The 18,178-nt window shown below is 57.4% G+C and overlaps 1 protein-coding gene across 4 annotated transcripts; it reads left to right on the forward strand.

Moving 5' to 3' along the window:
* The first annotated feature begins 3,455 nt into the window (after positions 1-3,455).
* On the forward strand, positions 3,456-14,058 carry GFI1B (growth factor independent 1B transcriptional repressor). Of its 4 annotated transcripts, XM_069474784.1 has the most exons (7): positions 3,456-3,608; positions 9,583-9,701; positions 10,190-10,322; positions 10,772-11,043; positions 11,586-11,723; positions 12,818-12,983; positions 13,254-14,058. In XM_069474784.1, the coding sequence occupies exons 2-7, from the start codon at positions 9,669-9,671 to the stop codon at positions 13,430-13,432; spliced, it is 921 nt and encodes a 306-aa protein (XP_069330885.1). In that variant the 5' UTR covers positions 3,456-3,608; positions 9,583-9,668; the 3' UTR covers positions 13,433-14,058. The 4 variants fall into 4 exon arrangements, with proteins under 4 accessions (XP_069330885.1, XP_069330883.1, XP_069330884.1 ...); XM_069474782.1 differs by lacking the exon at positions 3,456-3,608 and having other exon boundaries at positions 9,602-9,701; positions 10,188-10,322; positions 12,719-12,983; positions 13,254-13,432; XM_069474783.1 differs by lacking the exon at positions 3,456-3,608 and having other exon boundaries at positions 9,602-9,701; positions 10,188-10,322; positions 13,254-13,432.
* Positions 14,059-18,178: the final 4,120 nt, after the last annotated feature.

Consider the following 18,178-nt stretch of genomic DNA (forward strand, 5'->3'; position numbering starts at 1 on the left):
TGACAGGACAGTTAGAAGGTGGAAGGTAGAAGCCACAGCCCCAAACACCTTCCTGGCCCTGTTCTGTGTGGTGACATTGGCCGTCCCCACCCAAACCCATCCCCTCCTGCATTCTCTTAGTCCCTGTGGTTTGGGCAGGAAGGTCTGCCAGCCCTGGCCAATGAGAGGCCCATATCCCGTCCCCTGGCCGTGATGATTGGTGCTGGGATGTGCCTGTGATGAGGCTGGGCCAATCAGAGCCAACCCTAGGACTCTTGCTGAAGCTATGGAGAAAGGGGCTGTCTTTCCACTGGAGTTTCTAGGCTCCTAGATGTAGCCTGATCATGTCGGTGGAGACCTCAGCCTGAGGATGAAGCCAGCACAAAGGAAAGCAAAGCCAAGAGATGGAGAGAGAGAGTCATTCATTCATTGATTCACTCATTAATTCTGTGAATATATCATTAGTGTCTCCCGTACACTGTTCTCGGTGTTGGAGATCGGCCGTGAGCCAGGAAAACACGACCCCTGCTCTTGCAGTGCTTACCTTCCTTGTGGGAAGTCAGAGCAAAAAACAGATTAAAAGGTAGATAGATACGCAAGATATTTTCAGATAATTATGCATGCTAAGAAGAAAAAAGGGTAGGGTGGTAGACTAGAAAGTGATTGGGGTGGGGAGGTCCTACTTTAGTCGATGGTCAAGGAGGTCTCTCTGAAGAGGTGACATTTCAACTCAGAGCTGGATGACAAGAAGGACCAGGACATGGGGGAATCTGGGAGTCAGGGCATCCAGGCAGAGGGGACAGCAAGTGCAAATGTCCTGGGGCAGGAATGAGTGGGATTCCAGATAATGTCATTTGAGCATCTGGACCCAACCATGTCAGAAGCTGACAGTTTTCAGTGACATGAACTAATTGTTTTGTTGTTGTTATTAAATGAGTTTAAGTTGGGTATCTGCAACTTGCATCTGAAAAAGTGCCATCGTTTGAAAGAACCAACATTGTGAAAGCCGTGGAGTGCCAATCTCTGAAGCTGAGATTTTTGTCCTAAAGGTAGAGGGAAATTATTGAAGGTTTTTAAACCGGGAGGAATCTTCCTGTTCTTGTTTGTTCTTTCTCTCTAGGCTCATCTCTCGAATGTCCTATCCTTCCCTCTCCTTCTTCCAGGCTCCACACTCTCGGCTTACTGAACCTGGCTGCTGTCGGTTCCCTGAGATCTGGCCCCCAGCTCTTTGCACACGCTGTTCCTCTTTTGAGATGCTCTTTCGCACGTTCCTTCTCCCAACTAGCTCAGCCTGAGCGTCAACTTAGACATCACTTCCTTCACTGACCTTCCAAGTCGGGGTCTATTTCCCAACGCCCCGTGCTTCCTTTGCATACCGTGTTCACATTACAGCATTTGTCACCCCAAATTGTAAATTTCAGGTTGTTCTGTCCCACCCACTAGACCAGGGAGGAGCATGTGAAGGCTCCCATCTGGTTCTTGTTTGAAACTCCAGCACCTGGTAGGTGTAGACACTCGATAAACGTGTAACAGGTAAGAGAGGGAGGGAGGAGGGAAGGTGGACAGACACATGAAAGGTACCCAGTGGTAACTGGAACGAATGAATGAATGGGCGTGGGGATGCGGAGGTGATTTAGCCCTCGGGAGAGACAGAACGAAGGCGCTGACTCCAGGGCTGCCCCCGAGGGCAGTGGTGTTGGCCCTGCAGGGGACACAGAGGCTGCGGGGCTTCAGTGCCGCGTGGGCCTGGGTGATGCTGGCGGGGCTCTGGGCGCGGTCAGCGTCCCTGGGCCGAGGGCCTGGCCGCTGCTCTCCCACAGCGGGGACCCTGCTAGCTCTGCCGTCACCTCCAGGCCGGGACCCTGGTCTGGGAGGAGCATCCCTGAGTCCGTCACTCAAGGAGGAGGGTGGATCACAGCCTTAGAGCCGCAGGTGAGCCGTGCGTGCCTGAGATGGCAGCTTTATGTTAGAAAACACCCGGGACGGTGACACGCCCAGAGTGGAGGAAGCATTGCTAAGGTAAACCGTGAGACGCTGTGAACCCACTGCAGATGTTAACAGAGGCAGCAAAAGAATTTAGGAAGTACTTAAAATAACATTCAGTGGAAGAATAACACACTGGTTTATGACAGCAAGATGTAGGTATGTTTTTATAATGAAGTAAGAACACAAAGAAATTAGGGACTTGTTGAGGTTCGAGTTCGTTGTTGGCAATGTGCAACATCCAAAGAACACTCAAGGTATTTCCCCAAATCCCCGTCCCCCAGGAAGAGAGACCGAGGGCCCCGAGCAGTTGTCTGCTTGTCCCTGGCCTGCGGTAGGGACCTGCAGCCCAGCACTCGGACCTGGGTGACCACATGGCCGGCGGGTGGTGGCCTCCCAGCTGGCGCTCCGGGGCTGGGCCCCAGCAGAAAGACCTCACCTGAAACACCCCTTTCTCTTCCCTACGAACCTTGGACTTGCAGTTTAAGTCGGGCCTTCCTGTCGCCAAACTTGTTTTCTTTATGAGGGAAATATAATCTCTCCCCGCTGGGGCTGGAAGAGCATGCAAATCAGCCTAACAGTGCTCTGTTTTGTGGAGTCCTCGTCTTATGCAAAACCTCCTGAAATAAATCAGTCATCCCATAAGTGGGAGGAGGCGGGAGGAGGCGGCGGGGTGGGGGGGGGCAGAGGATGAAGAGGGTGGGGAGCCAGGGGATGGGGCTCGGTGCCAAATGGGATGAAATGCCCCGGCCGGGTGCCAAGCTTTCTCCCTGGGGATCGGGACACCCGGAGGCCCCCGCTGGCTGCCCCATCTCTTCTGCTGCCACCAGATGGCGGCACACGCGGGCCCCGGGACCCAGCATTCAATCTGTACGTGGGCTCAGGCAGGCTGAGGGTCTCAGGGCCCCACCTCACCACCATACCTCCGCAGCCCCCCTCGCAGTGGTCCTGTGGGAGTGGGGACATGTGAATGAGACGTTTCTTCTGGAACATGACCTCCGCTGTGACAAGAGGGGCTTCTGTGAACGTGGTCTGCAGCCATGGGCTTCGGGTCCCAGTGCCCCTGGCTCTCATTAGCCTTGGGACGCTGAACTCTGGGAGGGAGGAAGGAGGGAGAGGGTGAGAAAGAAAGGAAGGAGGAAGGAAGATGGGAAAGAAGAAAGGAAAAACGAAGGAAAAGGTTATGACTTCTCTATGCAAAATCAGGTTTTATAAGTAAATGCTTTATTTTAACTTTAATTTTCCAAATTTAACCATTTGGCCATTCCTTTCTTGCCATCCAGATGCTATTCAGAATTTCCGGAGAGAAGCAGTGCTGCTCCAAGAGTGGAGGGTTAGAAATGAGAATTCAGAGTCTTGAGCCCTGGAAAGTTTTGATAAGCAAATACGGCCACGCTCGCGCTCTGCCATTGGCTGCTGCTTCACCGCCAGATTTTGACACAAATAATCAGATTGAAAATCAGGGAGGGGAACAGAAGAGGAAAAACACACATACACAGAGGGAGAGAGAGAGAAAAAAAAAAGGAGAAGTATCTATTTGTGCAGAGAGTCGTGAAGTTGACAGAGTGAGGACCGGTCCCCAGAGAGGCTTTGCGGTCCCTCCCCGGGACGCTCCACAGGGCTCGGAGGAGAACAGCTCCCGGCAGGTGAGTGCTGGAGAACGCGTTTCTGTGCTTTTCTTTTTAAATTTGCATGTTCAACAAGCAGCTTCCCTAGTTCCTTCTGCCCTATGGGAAGGCCAAGGTGGCTGGGAAGCCTCCTCTGCAGGGCGCAGCTTTCATCCCCCCAGCCAGGGCAGGAGAGGTGGTGAGCAGGTAGGCTTGTCTGCCGGGCTTGGCTAGCAATTGTGCGTCCCACCACCCTCTTCAAAACTTGATCTGAGGCTGACAGACATCACCTGCTTGCACGAAGCCATACCTATACCCAGCTCTCCCAGGGACCCGGCCAGTGCACAGGCGGCAGGTTTCCAGGTGCCTGAGTCTGTGACTGGCTGTGGGAAGGTCCCAAGCCCAGGCAACCTTCACAGAAGTTCTCAGGACTTGGAGAGTCAGGTGCCCTCCCCTCTAGAGCCTGCCCAGGGGAGAGGACAAGGTGGCCCCCAGCCTTCAGGACCAACAGGACTGGTGGGGAGGTGCCGTCTCGTCTCTCCTTTCCCTGGGACTGTCGGTAGCCTTTTCTGCCTATTTTTGGAGAAAAAGCCGGGTTTGAGTCTCTGGGGGTCTGGGGAGAGAGGATCATTCTAACATACGGCTTGCGAAGGGGAGTCCACAGAACGACCGTGGCTGTGTGCCTGTGTGCATTTTTCTGGGGAGAAAGTTCACAGCTGTCATAAGATCTTTGGGGGCAAATTAACTGCAATTTCTGGAGGTGGGCCTGGTATTAGAGGGCTGATATTGGAAGCTAGCCAAGCTGCACCTGACCACCTGCATGTTTCTTAGTAGGCAACGGGTAGAATATTTCCAAGTCTAGCAAAGTGGTGAGTGTCTGGTTCTCAGAAGTGTTGCAGAAGGAATTCTTTGGACAAGCAGATGGGCGACTCGCCTAACTTTCTAACTCTCAGATTTCGGGGTCAGTCGGCTGGTCTCCCTGAAGAAAGTTCTTGGGGAACATCAGAGAGCTGTGCCAGGTTCAGGTTTGATGGACAGACTCACTCAAAGTCGGTGCAGATAATTTTCCTGAAGCTTTCAGGAGGGCAGGGTGGGGTGGGTGAGGAGTCCTGTGGGAGAGTACAAGGATTTTCAAAGGCTCTGGGACCGGATCACCCCAGATCACCCACGGGAAAGTAGCCTGATCACATAGGATTCTTCACCCTCGGTAACACAACGTTTAGACCCTTGGCAGGAACAACAGAAAACTTTTCCCCACCTAGGCTAGAGGCAGGCTTTTTGTTTGTGTCTTTTCAGGAATTCAAACCAATGAGAGCTGCTTTATTCTCTGATACAGAGATACGCAGACGGTGTTTCATTTGCTCGCTTCTGTTTTTATTGTGATCGAATACACATAACATAAAATTTACAATTTTAACCATGTTAAGCATATGGTTGAGTGATATTAAGTGTATTCACAGTGTTGTGCAACCATCACCACCATCCATCCGCCGAACTGTTTCATATAAAACCGAAACTTCACGTCTATTAAACAATAACTCTCCCATCCCCTTCCCGCAGCCTCTGGTACCTCTAATCTATTTCAGTCTCTATGAATTTGCCTCCTCTAGGTGCTCATATATGGAATCACACAGTGTTTGTCCTCTGTGACCGGCTTATTTCACTGAGCATAATGTCCTCAAGGCTCATCCCTGTTGTAGCGTGTGTCAGAATTTCCTGTTCAAGGTGGAACAGTATCCCACTGCGTGTACGCAGCATGTTTGCTCTGGCGTTCATCTGTCATGGCACTCAGACTGCTTCTGGCTTTTGGCTGCGCTGAATAATGCTGCTGTGAGCATGGTGTGCAGTGCTTTGGGGTCTAGACCCAGAAGTGGATTTACTCACTTTTGACATTGCATTCTCTGAACTGTGGCAGAGACATTTGAGAATAACTAAATAGCAAATAAAAGTTACTGTTCTCTGCTGTGCCCCCTAAAATCACCTGGGCTCCTCTTTAACCCGACTCCTGTATGGAAACGTTTTGTTGTTTTCCCGTGAGTCTTTACATAGAAAGGAAGTCGAAAGGGTCTCAACCGTCTTACCCAATCCTCCTGAAAAGGGAACCCGAGTGACGACTACTTTAGTCAAGGTGGGTCTGTCCCTCGCCGAAGATCAACGAATCGTCCGCAGGATTTTAGAGCGAAAGGGAAGTTTAGAAATCTCTTAGCCCAACCGTCCCTTTTGAGAGATAGGAAAACCAAGCCCCAGGTTGGCAGCTGACATGGCCACAAGCCCAAGGTCTCTAATCAGACTCGACCCCGTGGGGGACATGAGGAGCCCCCTCCTCACACGAAACCCCCAGGCCGGCTGACCTGCCTCCCGCTGGCAGCGGGTGCCAGGCCTGCCGTGCAGGGCTGTCCCCGTCCAGCAGCCCTGACTGAGATTCTGACTCAGGGTCAGGGGACCCCCTATCGGGACCAGGGTTTGCAGCGAGATGTTAACAGGGGGCCTCCTTCCGGAGCTCCGATACCATCAGGGCCTCTGTTTTATGAAGAAATCCTGAGCTTCTTTCATAATCTCTGCTCTCAGCTCTTTCTCAGAGCGGAGTTCGTGTGAATCAAAACCCAGTGGTTGTTAATTAACTACAGTATAGGTGATTGGTTCCTGTTTTTTTTTTTTTTTTTCCCAAACTCGCCTAACAGGGGCCAAAAGGAAGTTCGCTGGGTCCATTGGGTCCCACCGTGGGCCTGAGGACTTTGCGCTGGCTGTGCCGTGGTCACTTCCCGGCTTAGGGGAGAGAGCCTGGGGGAGGCAGGATGAGGGGTGCGGGGCTTGGGGACGAACACTGGGACAGGCCAGAGAATCACCTTCCTCCAGGTGGGGAGCTCCCGAAACTGGGACCCCCTTGCTCCTTGTGTAAGTGAGAAGTGCTTGGCCTGTGCTCATGAACGCTAGAAAGTGTCCTTGTAGTGGTGCTGTCCTCGGGTCGAGTCCATTGACCTGGGGTCTCCTGGGGCTTTGAACCCAACGGAAGGCCAGAGCTTCCCGAAGGGGAGCCCGCTCCTCACCTGCCCCCTACCCAGGGCTCTTCAGGAGCCGCTGTGGGGGGGATGACAGCAGTGTGATTCCCCCCCCCACCCCGCCCCAGCATCCAGCCTCCCCTCCGTGTCGCAGGCCGCGTTCCTCAGTTTTCCTGCCTGCAACCCGGGAAGACACTGCTTCCCTGGCCCCGGTGTGGGACTTGATGATGAAGGGCACAGCGGGCGGCTTGCTCCACTGCCCCGTCGTCCTCCTTAGCACATCAGCTCAGAAGCCGGGCTGGGAAATGACAGCCACTGTCCAGCGCTCGCCCAGTCGGCACTGAATAAACACCCACCTGGGGGCCTGGGCCAGCCCCGAAGGCCCGCTCCTCCTCTGCGAGCTGGGAGAGTGAGTGGGGCTCAGCTCCAGCCACGCAGCACGAAGGGTAAGAAGCAAGGCTGCGCAGACCCACCGCAGGAGCACTTCCTGCCGCCCCAGCAGAGGCCTTAGTGCAAACCTTTGGTTCTGGCCGATTTCCTCATGCAATGTGTGCAAAAGTGGATCACCTTTTGATACGCAGACCATGGCCCTGCCCTCAGAGACCCCCCAAAAACAAAGTGCAAGGGGAACCCAGTGCCCTCAGCCCTCCCCTCGCTCACGGGGGGGTCCACTCCCCTCCATCCAGGGTCTGGCCTCCCCAAGGGGTTTCCTGAGGTGAAGAAGAGTTAGAAGGGGGAAGGAAGGGGGTGCGGGGAGCCTTGGGGGGGGGGCAGGAGGAGGAAGACATGTCCCTGGGAGATAAGGCCGTGGCTGCCCGGCGAGTGGGGAGACCGGCAGCCCCCAGCCCGAGCCTTTGTTCAGAGAGCCGAGAATCTGACAGCAGGACGGGACCCCAGAGGCCTTCAACCTCCCCCACCTCCTTATTTTAGAGCTGAGAGAGCGTGGGGTCTGGGGTGTGTTCCTGGGTTCCTGGGGGCTGCTGGGGCACCAGGTCTAGGGCTCGTGCTGTCCTTTGAGTGCGTCTGCTGTGGGTCGGGTGCGGGGACCAGCGGCGCTGCCCTCCTGAAGCTGCTCCTCCAGGCAGAGATACGACCGCCCTGGCGGGGCCCAGACACCGTGCTGAGCACCTGACACACGTGTTGACGAGAAATAAGGGTCCTTATTGCTCCCAGTGACCCCACGAGGTTGGGTTATGGGCCCCAGGCAGCCTTGTAGCAAGCAGGGGCCCGGCCTGGGCTTGTCCCCTGGGCAGAGCCCCCACAGCCCAAACTCCTGATGTCCCTCCGTGGGGCTCTGGCCAGGGGGTCCCTCTTCTCCCTGGGCTGGGTCATCCCCTTGGGGAAGGCAGAGCTCCAAGCTGCCTTTTCTAATCTCCCACCTCCCAGTCTGCTCCTGGGTCAGGGCCTTATCACTCACCCTCGCCCTCCCTGCTGTTCCGAGGAGCTGTGATCCATTTCCCGCCTTCTCTTAGCCCTATCGCCCCTGCAGGGTGGGTGGGGCTGGGACTCCTCCGAGGCCTCAGGAATGGGACTGACCTTGGCTGAATATTTCTTCTGAGCTGCTGCTTGGACACAACACGGCGGGTAGAAGCACAGAGGACCATAGGCAGAGGCTCTCTGTCCCTGGGAGTCCTCAGGAGAGCATCACAGGCTGGGTGCAAGAGGTGAACCATTCTGGGGCCAGGAGAGGCTCTCTACCCCAGAGGGTTTGCAGAGGAAGCCAGGAGTCCCGGGGTAGTCAGGTGGTCCCGCTCTGCCACTCCCCCACCCCCACCTGGGCCATGGGCAGGTCCCTTGACCAATGTGGTCCTCGATTTCTTCCCCTGCCCCTCTGACCAGCAGGCTCAGTAGCATGCTGGGCTGGGCTGCCCACTGCTCAGCTCCTGGAGTTGGTGCACATTTGCCTCTTCCTCTGTCCACAAAACCTCCAGCCTCCAGGTGCAGTGGAATAGGGGGTCCTTGGGCCCCTCCTTCTGGGGACCAGACGCTAGGCTGGGGCTGGGTACAAGGTGCGGTTCTACTCTGCAGCCGCTCCCAGCTTGCTGGACAACATGGATTTTCAATGGAGGTGCCCCTCGCCCGCTGCAGCCTCTCTGCCAGGCCCCCATGATAGGCACTGAGCACATATGATGCTCTCATCAGCACTACAGTCCTGGACGTCCCACCTTACAGAAGACAAAAATAGGCCCAGAGAGGTTAAGTGTCTGCCCCAGATTGCACAGCAGGGGAGCTGACATTCTAACCCATGAGCCTCGGATTATAAAACCTAAGCACAGATCACCTCTTTCTGTGGCTTCTGAAAGTGATTCCACTGGGACTTAAATGCAGCTTTTCTACAAGTGGGGTCCACAGTGTGTGACATGTGGGGGACCCCTGCCCCTGCCCTACCCTCTCTGCTCCAGTGCAACTCAGCCCATGCCAGTGGAAGCAGGTGTCCCTGTGGTTGTCTAGAGGGTGAGCGGATTAGCTTCCCAGTGAGTGAGCAGGTTAGGATTTGTAGCTGCCGTAACAAAGTAGCACAAGCAGGGTGGCTTAGAAACAACAGAAATATATTCTCTTGTAGTTCTGGGGTCTAGAAGTCCAAATCAAGGTGTCGGCTCCTTCTGCAGCTCCAAGGGAGCGTCTGTTTCATGCCTCCGCCAGCGAGCCCGGGCGTTCCTCGGCTTCCAGAAGCAACCCTGCAGTCTCCCTGCCTCTGTGGTCACATGGCGTTCTCCTGTGTGTGTCTGTGTCTCTGTGTCCAGGTTTCCTTCTGTCTATAAGGACACAAGTCCCATTGGATTTAGGGCCCACTCCAACCCAGCAGGACTTCACCTTAGCTTGATTACATCTGCAAAAAGACTCTATTTCCTCCAATAAGGTCTCGCTCGCAGGTTCCCGGTAGACGTGAACCTTGGGCGGGGGGCACTCTTCTACCCAGTGCAGGTGGTGTTTGATCTCAGGACGAGGCTCTCAAATACACAGGAGTGTTGTTCTCTTGCCCCTCCTAACTGCTCCTCTGTCTCCCCTCGTAGGTGTAGGGTGCACGCTGAAATGCCGCGCTCCTTCCTGGTGAAGAGCAAGAAGGCCCACACCTACCACCAGCCCCGCGTGCGGGAGGATGGCCCGCTCTGGCCTCCTGCTCTCCCGCCTGGTGAGTCGGAGCCCAGGCTGGGCCCTGCTGCCGCCAGGGGCTCTCTGCTCAGCGTCGGGGGGAGGCAGCAGCATCTCCCCCAAGGGAGCCTCCTCTCCCAAGACTGGGAGCAGGGCTCCGTCAGTGTTGGCTGAATGAACGCATGAATGAATGATGCACTTGTGTCTCCGGATCCCTTAGGGTGGTGAGAGACGGGACTGGAGCGAGTGCTCAGTTACCGACATGTGGGGCCTAACTGGAGGTCTGGTCTAGGACTGGGGTTGGGGTGCTCGGGAACACTCAGACCGGTCCAAAAGCTCTCAGGGTCCCCTCCTGGCCTCCCTCTCGTCCCCGACCCTGGGCAGAGCCCCCGAGCGTGAGCAGCTGGAGCAGCGGCAAGGGGGTCTCTCCCTGGGTCCTCCTCCTCTGAGGAAGGGAGGGCCCCTGCCCCCTCGGGGCTCCCCAGAAGCTGTGGCTTGTGACTCTGATGGTCTTGTCTCCCCGCAGAGGCCCAGGACCAGGTCCTGGGCAGCGGCCCCGTCCTCAGCACCCTATTCCCAAGCCAGTGCCTGGACTGGCCCAACCTCAAACAGGAGCCGGCACTGGAGCAGGACCAGAGCTTGGCCAGGACCTCAGCGCCAGGTACCAGCCTGGGACCCCCAGCCACTCCCAGCCAGCAAGGGCCAGGGGGAGGGTGGATAAATGGACTCCTGTAGCAGGGTCCCTTGGGGCTGCGGAGTTGGGAAGGACCCACAAAGTCACTCGGATGCAACCCAGGCTCTCTGACTTCTGCTTAGACCTCCCGGACCGGGAGCTGATCCTCGGAGGAGGGTGTCTGGTGGGGGGAGGTCAGAGCTGGGCAGCTGGGCAGGCCCATGTGCCGGGTGAGGTGGGCACCCTGGGGTGAGGGTGGATGTGTTTCTGGGCTGGAAACCCGAAGAGCCACAGATGCCCCTGCAGTAAATATCTGGGGTTACGCACTGACACCTGCAGCATGCGGTCACCAAGGTCGTGGTGGGTGGTGGAGGATGATGGGGAGCGGGTGCCCTATTTTTAAATGAGTCACCAGGCACGTGTCCCTGTCTCCACAGAGGTCCCCACTGTGATGTCCCGACCCCAGGATGGGGACTCGCCACTCTCCGACTCACCCCCGTTCTACAAGCCCAGCATTTCCTGGGACACCCTGGCCTCGTCCTATGGCCACAGCTACCGGCAGGCCCCCTCCACCATGCAGTCAGCCTTCCTGGAGCGCTCCGTCAGCCTGTACGGCAGCCCCCTGGTGCCCAGCGCCGAGCCCCCCTTGGACTTTACCCTCCGCTACTCCCCGGGCATGGAGGCGTACCACTGCGTCAAGTGCAACAAGGTGAGCAGCTGGGGGACGAGGGGCGTGCGCCCTGCTCTGCACCCCTCCCCAGCACACAGGCGGCTCCGGGGGCTCCGGACCTTGGTGGGATCAAGGATTTAGAATGTTCCTCCTCATCAGCCGGACCCTGTGCTGAGCATTTGACAGGCATGAGTCCTGGGAGGCAGATGACGGGCTAAGGTTCAGAAAGGTTGAATCACTTTCCCAAGATCACACAGCAAGTAAATATCAGAACCAGCATTCAAACCTGACTCTGGCCAATGCCCAGCCTTTAACCACTAGGCTACTCAGCTTCTCGATGGGCACGGAGGGGCCTTCCAGATCCCCTCTCTCAGCTCCCACTATATAGACAGAAAACAGCCACAGAGAGGGCAGGGGACCTCCCCAGGACACACAGCAGATGAGCAGCAGAACTAGCGGTCCAGTGCCTCTTCCCTTGTATGCTCATCCTTGGCGGGAGCTGGGTACAGAGGGGTCTGGCCCCCAGGCCTGCCTCCCTCCCTGCAGCCTCCAGTGGCCTTATACTCTGTCCCTGCTCCCAGGTGTTCTCCACCCCTCATGGGCTCGAAGTGCACGTACGCCGCTCCCACAGCGGGACCCGGCCCTTCGCCTGTGACATCTGCGGCAAAACCTTCGGCCACGCCGTGAGCCTGGAGCAGCACACGCACGTCCACTCCCAGGTGGGCAGCTGGCCAGGCACAGGACCCCAAGCCCCACTCCTGCTCTGTGCTTCCCTCAGGGAGCCTGGGGGCTATGGCGGGTCTCTCCCCCTTCCCCTGAGGGTGACATGGATGGGGGGTCCCCAACACCTGTCTCCCTAAGTCTGAGTCTCCAATACCTGCCCTTGACACACTTGGGTCTCTGATAGACCGAGTTGGCTTCACATACAACCGGAAGAGGCTCTGCCCTGGTGGGATTTCGGGGGCAGCGATATATCTGTGACGGTCAGAAATGATCCTGCCCCCTGGGTGGCCAGGACAGATGTCTTCAGCTTTGAGGCCCTTGGTTCTTAGAGTCTTGGAGTTAGGTTTAAAGATTGATCTCATCCTCCTTAGCCCCACCTGGGGCTGGGACCCCCTCTTTAGTATCCCTTCCAGGGAGAGCACCTGAAACTGACATGGGTCACCAGCACCTGGGTGAAAACACAAACGCGCAGGTGGGTGGGCCGGGCAGGGAATGCTCACGACAGCCGGGGCTGGAGGGCACCGCCACGTACCGGCGCTGGCCCGGGCGTCCACCTGCAGGCCTCCAGCAGCACTTTGAGGTCATTGCTATTGCTGTCCAAGTGTACAGATGAGGAAACTGAGTCTCAGGGAGGTCAAATGACTTGCCTGAAAGCATGTGGCTGCTGAGAGGCAGAAGCCAGAACTGAGCCTCAACAGTTGAGACTCTTAACTAAACCTCCGTGCAGCCCATAAGCATTCCCCGCCTCGAGGAGCTCAGTCTGGGTGAATGGTCACAAAACGTCAGCCCTGAAAAACTCTCAGGTCACTTGGACCATCAGCCACTCAACAAACATACACTGAGGCTTATCTTGAGTAGGACAAGTGTGAAAGTTACAAGGAAAAATCCCACAGGAGGTCAGTTAGGCTCCCAGTCCCGCCCGAGGGGCAGGAATTGGGCGGCGGAGGTCCCTGTCCTTGAGGCCACCCCAACAGAGTGTCCTGTTCCTCAGGGGATCCCGGCCGGGTCCAGTCCTGCGCCCAGCTTGGCACTCCCGGGGCGTGAGGCCCCGCCTGCACCTGACCCCCCAGGGCCTCGTTTCCTCCGGCAGGAGCGCAGCTTCCAGTGCCGCATGTGCGGCAAGGCCTTCAAGCGCTCGTCCACCCTGAGCACCCACCTGCTCATCCACTCGGACACGCGGCCCTACCCCTGCCAGTTCTGCGGCAAGCGCTTCCACCAGAAGTCGGACATGAAGAAGCACACCTACATCCACACCGGTGAGCGACCGCCCGCCTGCGCCCCCAGGCCCAACCCACCCAGGGCCCAGACACAGCTGGGGTCAGGGGGGCCTGGACGCTGCCTCTGGTCACCCTCACTGTCACTGAGAGATGTGTCAGAGGCCCCGCTTGAGGCTGGGGGTGGGGTCTAGTTACAAAGCGGAAACCACCACTGACAGAGGGTGAAGTTCTGGCAGGGCAGGGGCAGCAGGGTGGCAAGGAGGCCCTGACCCTGCCCGTGCTGTGCTGTGCCCACCCCCACCCCCACAGGTGAGAAACCACACAAGTGCCAGGTGTGCGGGAAGGCCTTTAGCCAGAGCTCCAACCTCATCACGCACAGCCGCAAGCACACGGGCTTCAAGCCCTTCAGCTGTGAGCTGTGCACCAAGGGCTTCCAGCGCAAGGTGGATCTGCGGCGGCACCGTGAGAGCCAGCACAATCTCAAGTGAGGCTGTGCCAGCTCCTGGCACCTGGCCAGCCTGCCCTGAGTCCCCGTCACCTGGAGGCCAGACTCACGCACCCAGATCACCAGTCTCCTGGAGATGGCACTGGAAAGGAATCTTTAAGCTTATGTTGAGACTCATGAAATTGCTGTGTGACTTTGGGCAAGTCACTTTCCCTCTCTGGCTCAACATTTCTCCTGCCACAAAGTGCAGGAGTTGGGCTAGATCTTCTGAGCTGAAGCTGCCTACAGCTGTGCTCAGGTGCTTGCTTCTAGCTGAGCACAGAAAGCGGGAATACCCCCAGGCAGACGGGGATGCCATGAGTAGACCAGAGCTGGGCCCCACGGAGACATCCTCCCCTGTCTGTTGCCCACTGGGCTGGGATCTGGTCACCTTGGATTTTCCTGGGCCTCGTTCTGGCTGTGACGGACCGTCCGAGCTGCCTGCTGCCCAGCAGGAGGGGTGGCGTCCCTCTGCTGCAGCCAGCTGTGTTGCTGCCCCCACCTCTGCCCAGCGCTCAGCTGGCCACAGGGATTCCAGCGCTGCAATCAGGCCGCGGGTCTGCAGAAACCAGCAGTTACTGATGTCAAAGCCTGTTCCTCTCAATTGCTGTAACTGAAAATAAAGACAGATTTGTTTGCATGTGAGCAGCATCACTAAGTGCCTACCAGGTCCAAGATACTGCCCGAGGCTTTGGGGAGGGGAGCGAGGAGGCTCCAATAGCAGAGAAGGCTGTGGAAGGGCCACAGGCACGTTGGGAGACCTGCACACGGCCACCACGCCCAGGCCACTGATGAGTGCAGTAACAGAGGCGTCAGAAACCCTGAGTTACAAGGCTACAGCAGCGGGAGCCATGTCAGTTTCCTGTTGCCGCGGTAACAAATGACCTCAAACTTAGTGGCTTAAAACAACACAGAGGTTTTCTCTTACAATTCTAGGGGCTGGAACCCCAGATGGGTCATAGCCAAAGTCAAGGTGTTGGCAGGGCTGTGCTCCCCCCGGAGGCTCCAGGGCAGAGCCTGTTTCCTTGTCCTTTTCAGCTTCTAGACGTCCCTGCCATCCCCAGCTCAGGGCCCTTCCTCTGTCCTCAAGGCACTTCACTCCGACCTCTGCTTCTGTCGTCCCATCTCCTTCTTCTACCTTTGACCTTCTTGTCTCCCTCTCATGAGGACCCTGTGGTTACACCTGGATAATCCGGGAGAATCGTCCCATCTCGAGGTCCTTAACGTAGTCACCGCGGTGGGCTGAATAACGGCCCCAAAGATGATGTCTACACCCCAGTGCTGGAACCTGTGTTACCTTGTATGGCAAAATGGACTTCACAGCTGCTGCCTTGCTAGCTGTGTGACTTCAGGTGAGGCCCTGCTACTCCCTGGGGCTCAGCTTCCTCCTCTGTAGAACGGTGAACCCAGCAGTCCCCCGCCACGGATTCGCTGAGACCTCTGTGTGAAGCAGCGTGCAGGGCCCAGCACGTGCTGGTAAGTGCTGCCACGTCACGCACGTCCCCTTTGAAGTCCTGCCCACCACGCAAGGCCCACTCAGATGCCGTCTCCTCCACGGAGTCCCCCTTGGTTGTCCAGCCAGAAGTTCTCTCTCTTCTGACACCGAGTGACTTGGGCTCCCTGCTCACAGCCTAGGAGCCAAGGAACGTGGACCAGCAGTGGCCTGTGGGTAACTTGCCCCTCAGTAGAAGGTGTGCTGCCTGGGTGCCAGCCCCCGGCGCCACGGGCACTTCTGAATGAATCACTCACAGGTGCTGAGCGGCCGAGGGTTCCCCACTGTCTCTCACCCACCTAACTCTCCACGAGGCAGGTGTCATTATCCCCTTTTACAGATGAGGCAACTGAGGCTCAGAGAGGTCAGCCATAAAAGAACACAGACAGCAGGGCTTACCCTTTCCCGGAGAAAAGAGGATATTTTCAAAGAAATGCTGTTGTTGTCAGGTGGTTCCTCTTTATAATGCTATTTAAACTTGGGTTCCTGAGCCAACTTGATTAAGGTGTGTTGATCAACTCGTGAGGCTCAACCTGTGAGGAAATGGCGCATGGTGACTCGCCCCAGCGAAGGCCCAGCTCGCTAGCGGGCACAGCTCAGACACGGATCCGGCTGGAAGCCGTTCACGTGGACCGTCTGGTCCTTCCTGCTGCAGGGGGTGAAGGACACGTCCTTGGACTTGAACTCACGGCTGCAGAGAGGACCCTGAGCTGGCCGGACGTGCCCCAGACCAGCCTGGTGTCCCGGGTGTGCCCCACAGGCCCACAGGTTCACCTGCTTTACGGAGTAAAGACTGCATTGGCCAAATGACTTTGGGGAGTTCTGGGTTAAAGTCAGGTGACATCCTTTATTGAACTGCTTTTTAGAGCCACTAATGTATAATACACATCTGTCCGTCTCCTAGGGAAGGATTTGGGTGTTCAGTGTTTTTCTGAGATTTAATTTGGGAACAGAGAGAGAGAGAGGGAGAGAGAGAGACTGGCCTCCTTGCCCAAGGTCACGCAGCAGGCAAGGGCAGAACCGGGATCAAGGGCCCATTCCAAGTCTCGGCTGTCTTCTTGGGCGCCCCTCCCCCTGAGACAAAGGCAGCTCCTCTAGTTCTCTCCGCTGGGGTGAGGCCAAGGCCAAGGCGCCTGTCTGCAGCCCCACGGAGAACGGCAAGTCCTAGCGACACCCTGGCTCTGCGTTCGGCTGGCAGGACGCTGCCGTGCGCTTCCTTCCAGAGGCCCTTCCTGCTGCTGCTACGCAAGCCTGCCCGGTGTGTGGGGCCCTGCCCGGTGTGTGGGGCCATGGTGACTACACAGCAGAGTGGTCTGGCCGCCTCCACAGGCTCCCTGCTGCTGTCCCGCCCACCTGGCTCTTGAAATTCGGGGAAGAGGGACTCTAGTGGCCAGAGCATTAGAGCCAGCAGAGCCTTGGTGACCTCCTGTTCCCACCCCTCCTCCTGTCCACGGACAGGACAGTGAAGCCCAGAGAGAGGAAGGGACTTGCCCAAGGCCACGCTGCTGGGGCTTGGCCTGGAAAGGGCTCCCAACTCTGTGGCGAGGACCTTGCCTTGCCCACCCACGGCAGGCAAAGTGCAAAAGTGGGGGCTGCTCAGCGCCTCTTACACACACACACACACACACACACACACACTGCTCAGCGCCTTGTACACACACACCCACCCACCCAGAGGGGTGGGAGCTGCTTTGCATACTCCTTGTTTGCTAAACAAAAGCAAACCGACATCACGATTTTAGCCACTTGCGCAGCAGGGCGGGGCACGGAGTAGACGCTGAGCTGAGGGGCAGCCGGGCAGTGCTTACTCGACACCCGGCTGAGGTTTGGCGGGATCAGGTTGAGCTCGTCTGGCTCCTCCACTGAGTGGCCACCGCAGTGTGTGGTGTGCGGGGCGAGGAGGGGGCCACAGCAGCCTCAAAGGGGTGGGGGCTGGAACCCCATCTGCACTTTGCAGCAAAAGGGGGCAGGTCGTGGGGAAGCCCCCGGAACCTGCTTGGGGGAAGATTCAGCCCTGGCTGGAAAGGCTTGTTGGGGGCACCGTGGCCCTACGGAGGTAGTGGCGGGGGCATGGGGGTCACTGCCCCCTCCTCTTTCCCCCCAGGGCTGTGCAGGGTGGGCCTCGCAGGCAGAACTGGCGGTGCCCCCGAGAAGGCAGCCCCTGGACACACTTGCAGATTGGGACCCACCAGCCAGGGAGCGGAGTTCTCCAAGGCGTTCTGTCTCCTTCCGGATGCCAGGGGCTGCTCTCATCACATGGGAGGTGACTCTGTGGGTGCAGTGGGGCCCCACCCACCTGTTGTCTGGGACTTGAGGGGACTTCAAGCCCCCTCATTCGCCACTTCCCATCAGCTCCCCCTGGCTTCACACTTGGCCTGAAATTTCCACCACCTGAGTCACATGTGACCTGGAAGGCCCTGCCCAGCCTGTGAGGACTGGCCGTGGCTTCCGGGTGCCACGCAGGGAAGCAGAGGCCCAGAGAGGGGAGGTGCTAGCCCAGGCCACATCGGCAGTTGGTGGCAGTGTCAGACAGAATCTGGTTTCACCCTCAGTCTGTGGTCTTTCCACCAGGACCACCGGACTACACGACTCCAGGGGGCCCCATTTCCATGGAATATGGCGCACGTGGGTGCCACCAGGCTCCTTAGGCTGTGGCACTGACCCTGGTGGGTGTGGGTCGGGCATGTGAGGTTGGCGCTGGTGACTCAACTTGGAGTGTCAGTTTACTCAACGGTAAATAACAAAACCAATATTTCAATATTAAAACAAACCTGCCATGTTAGGGAGGGAAATGCAACATGGGAATTAATTTTCAGATAAAACGCCCTGTTAGTGGTGGCAGCTTCAGGCTGCAGCCCTGCACTTTGCATTCCTGTGCAGGGACTGTGGGGGAGAGCCCCCCGCCGGCCCCTCCCCTGCCTCCCCAGGTACTGCAGAGCTCCATGGAAATCACCGATAAGGATGGAAATGCGTGAGCCAGGGTCAGCCCAGAGATGTGTGCGTGTGGCTAAGTTGGCCTGGAGGAAGGGTGAACAGACTGAGGCGGGGACCGGGCACTGGGGCAGTCCAGGCAGTAGAAGGGGGCAGCGTTCTGTATGATCCGAAAGTTCCCTAGAGGCCAGACCCCCCATGACCTACAGGACCCAGGCTTAGCTGCTCACTATGACCTGGCCTTCCCGGGTGACCCCGAAATGCTGACTGCGAAGCTCCCGCTCCGTGTGGCGTGGTGAAGGCCCCCCAGCGGGAAGTAGGCAGAGC

Source organism: Eulemur rufifrons, chromosome 7, assembly GCF_041146395.1.
Source record: "Eulemur rufifrons isolate Redbay chromosome 7, OSU_ERuf_1, whole genome shotgun sequence".
NCBI classification, from domain to species: Eukaryota; Metazoa; Chordata; class Mammalia; order Primates; family Lemuridae; genus Eulemur; species Eulemur rufifrons.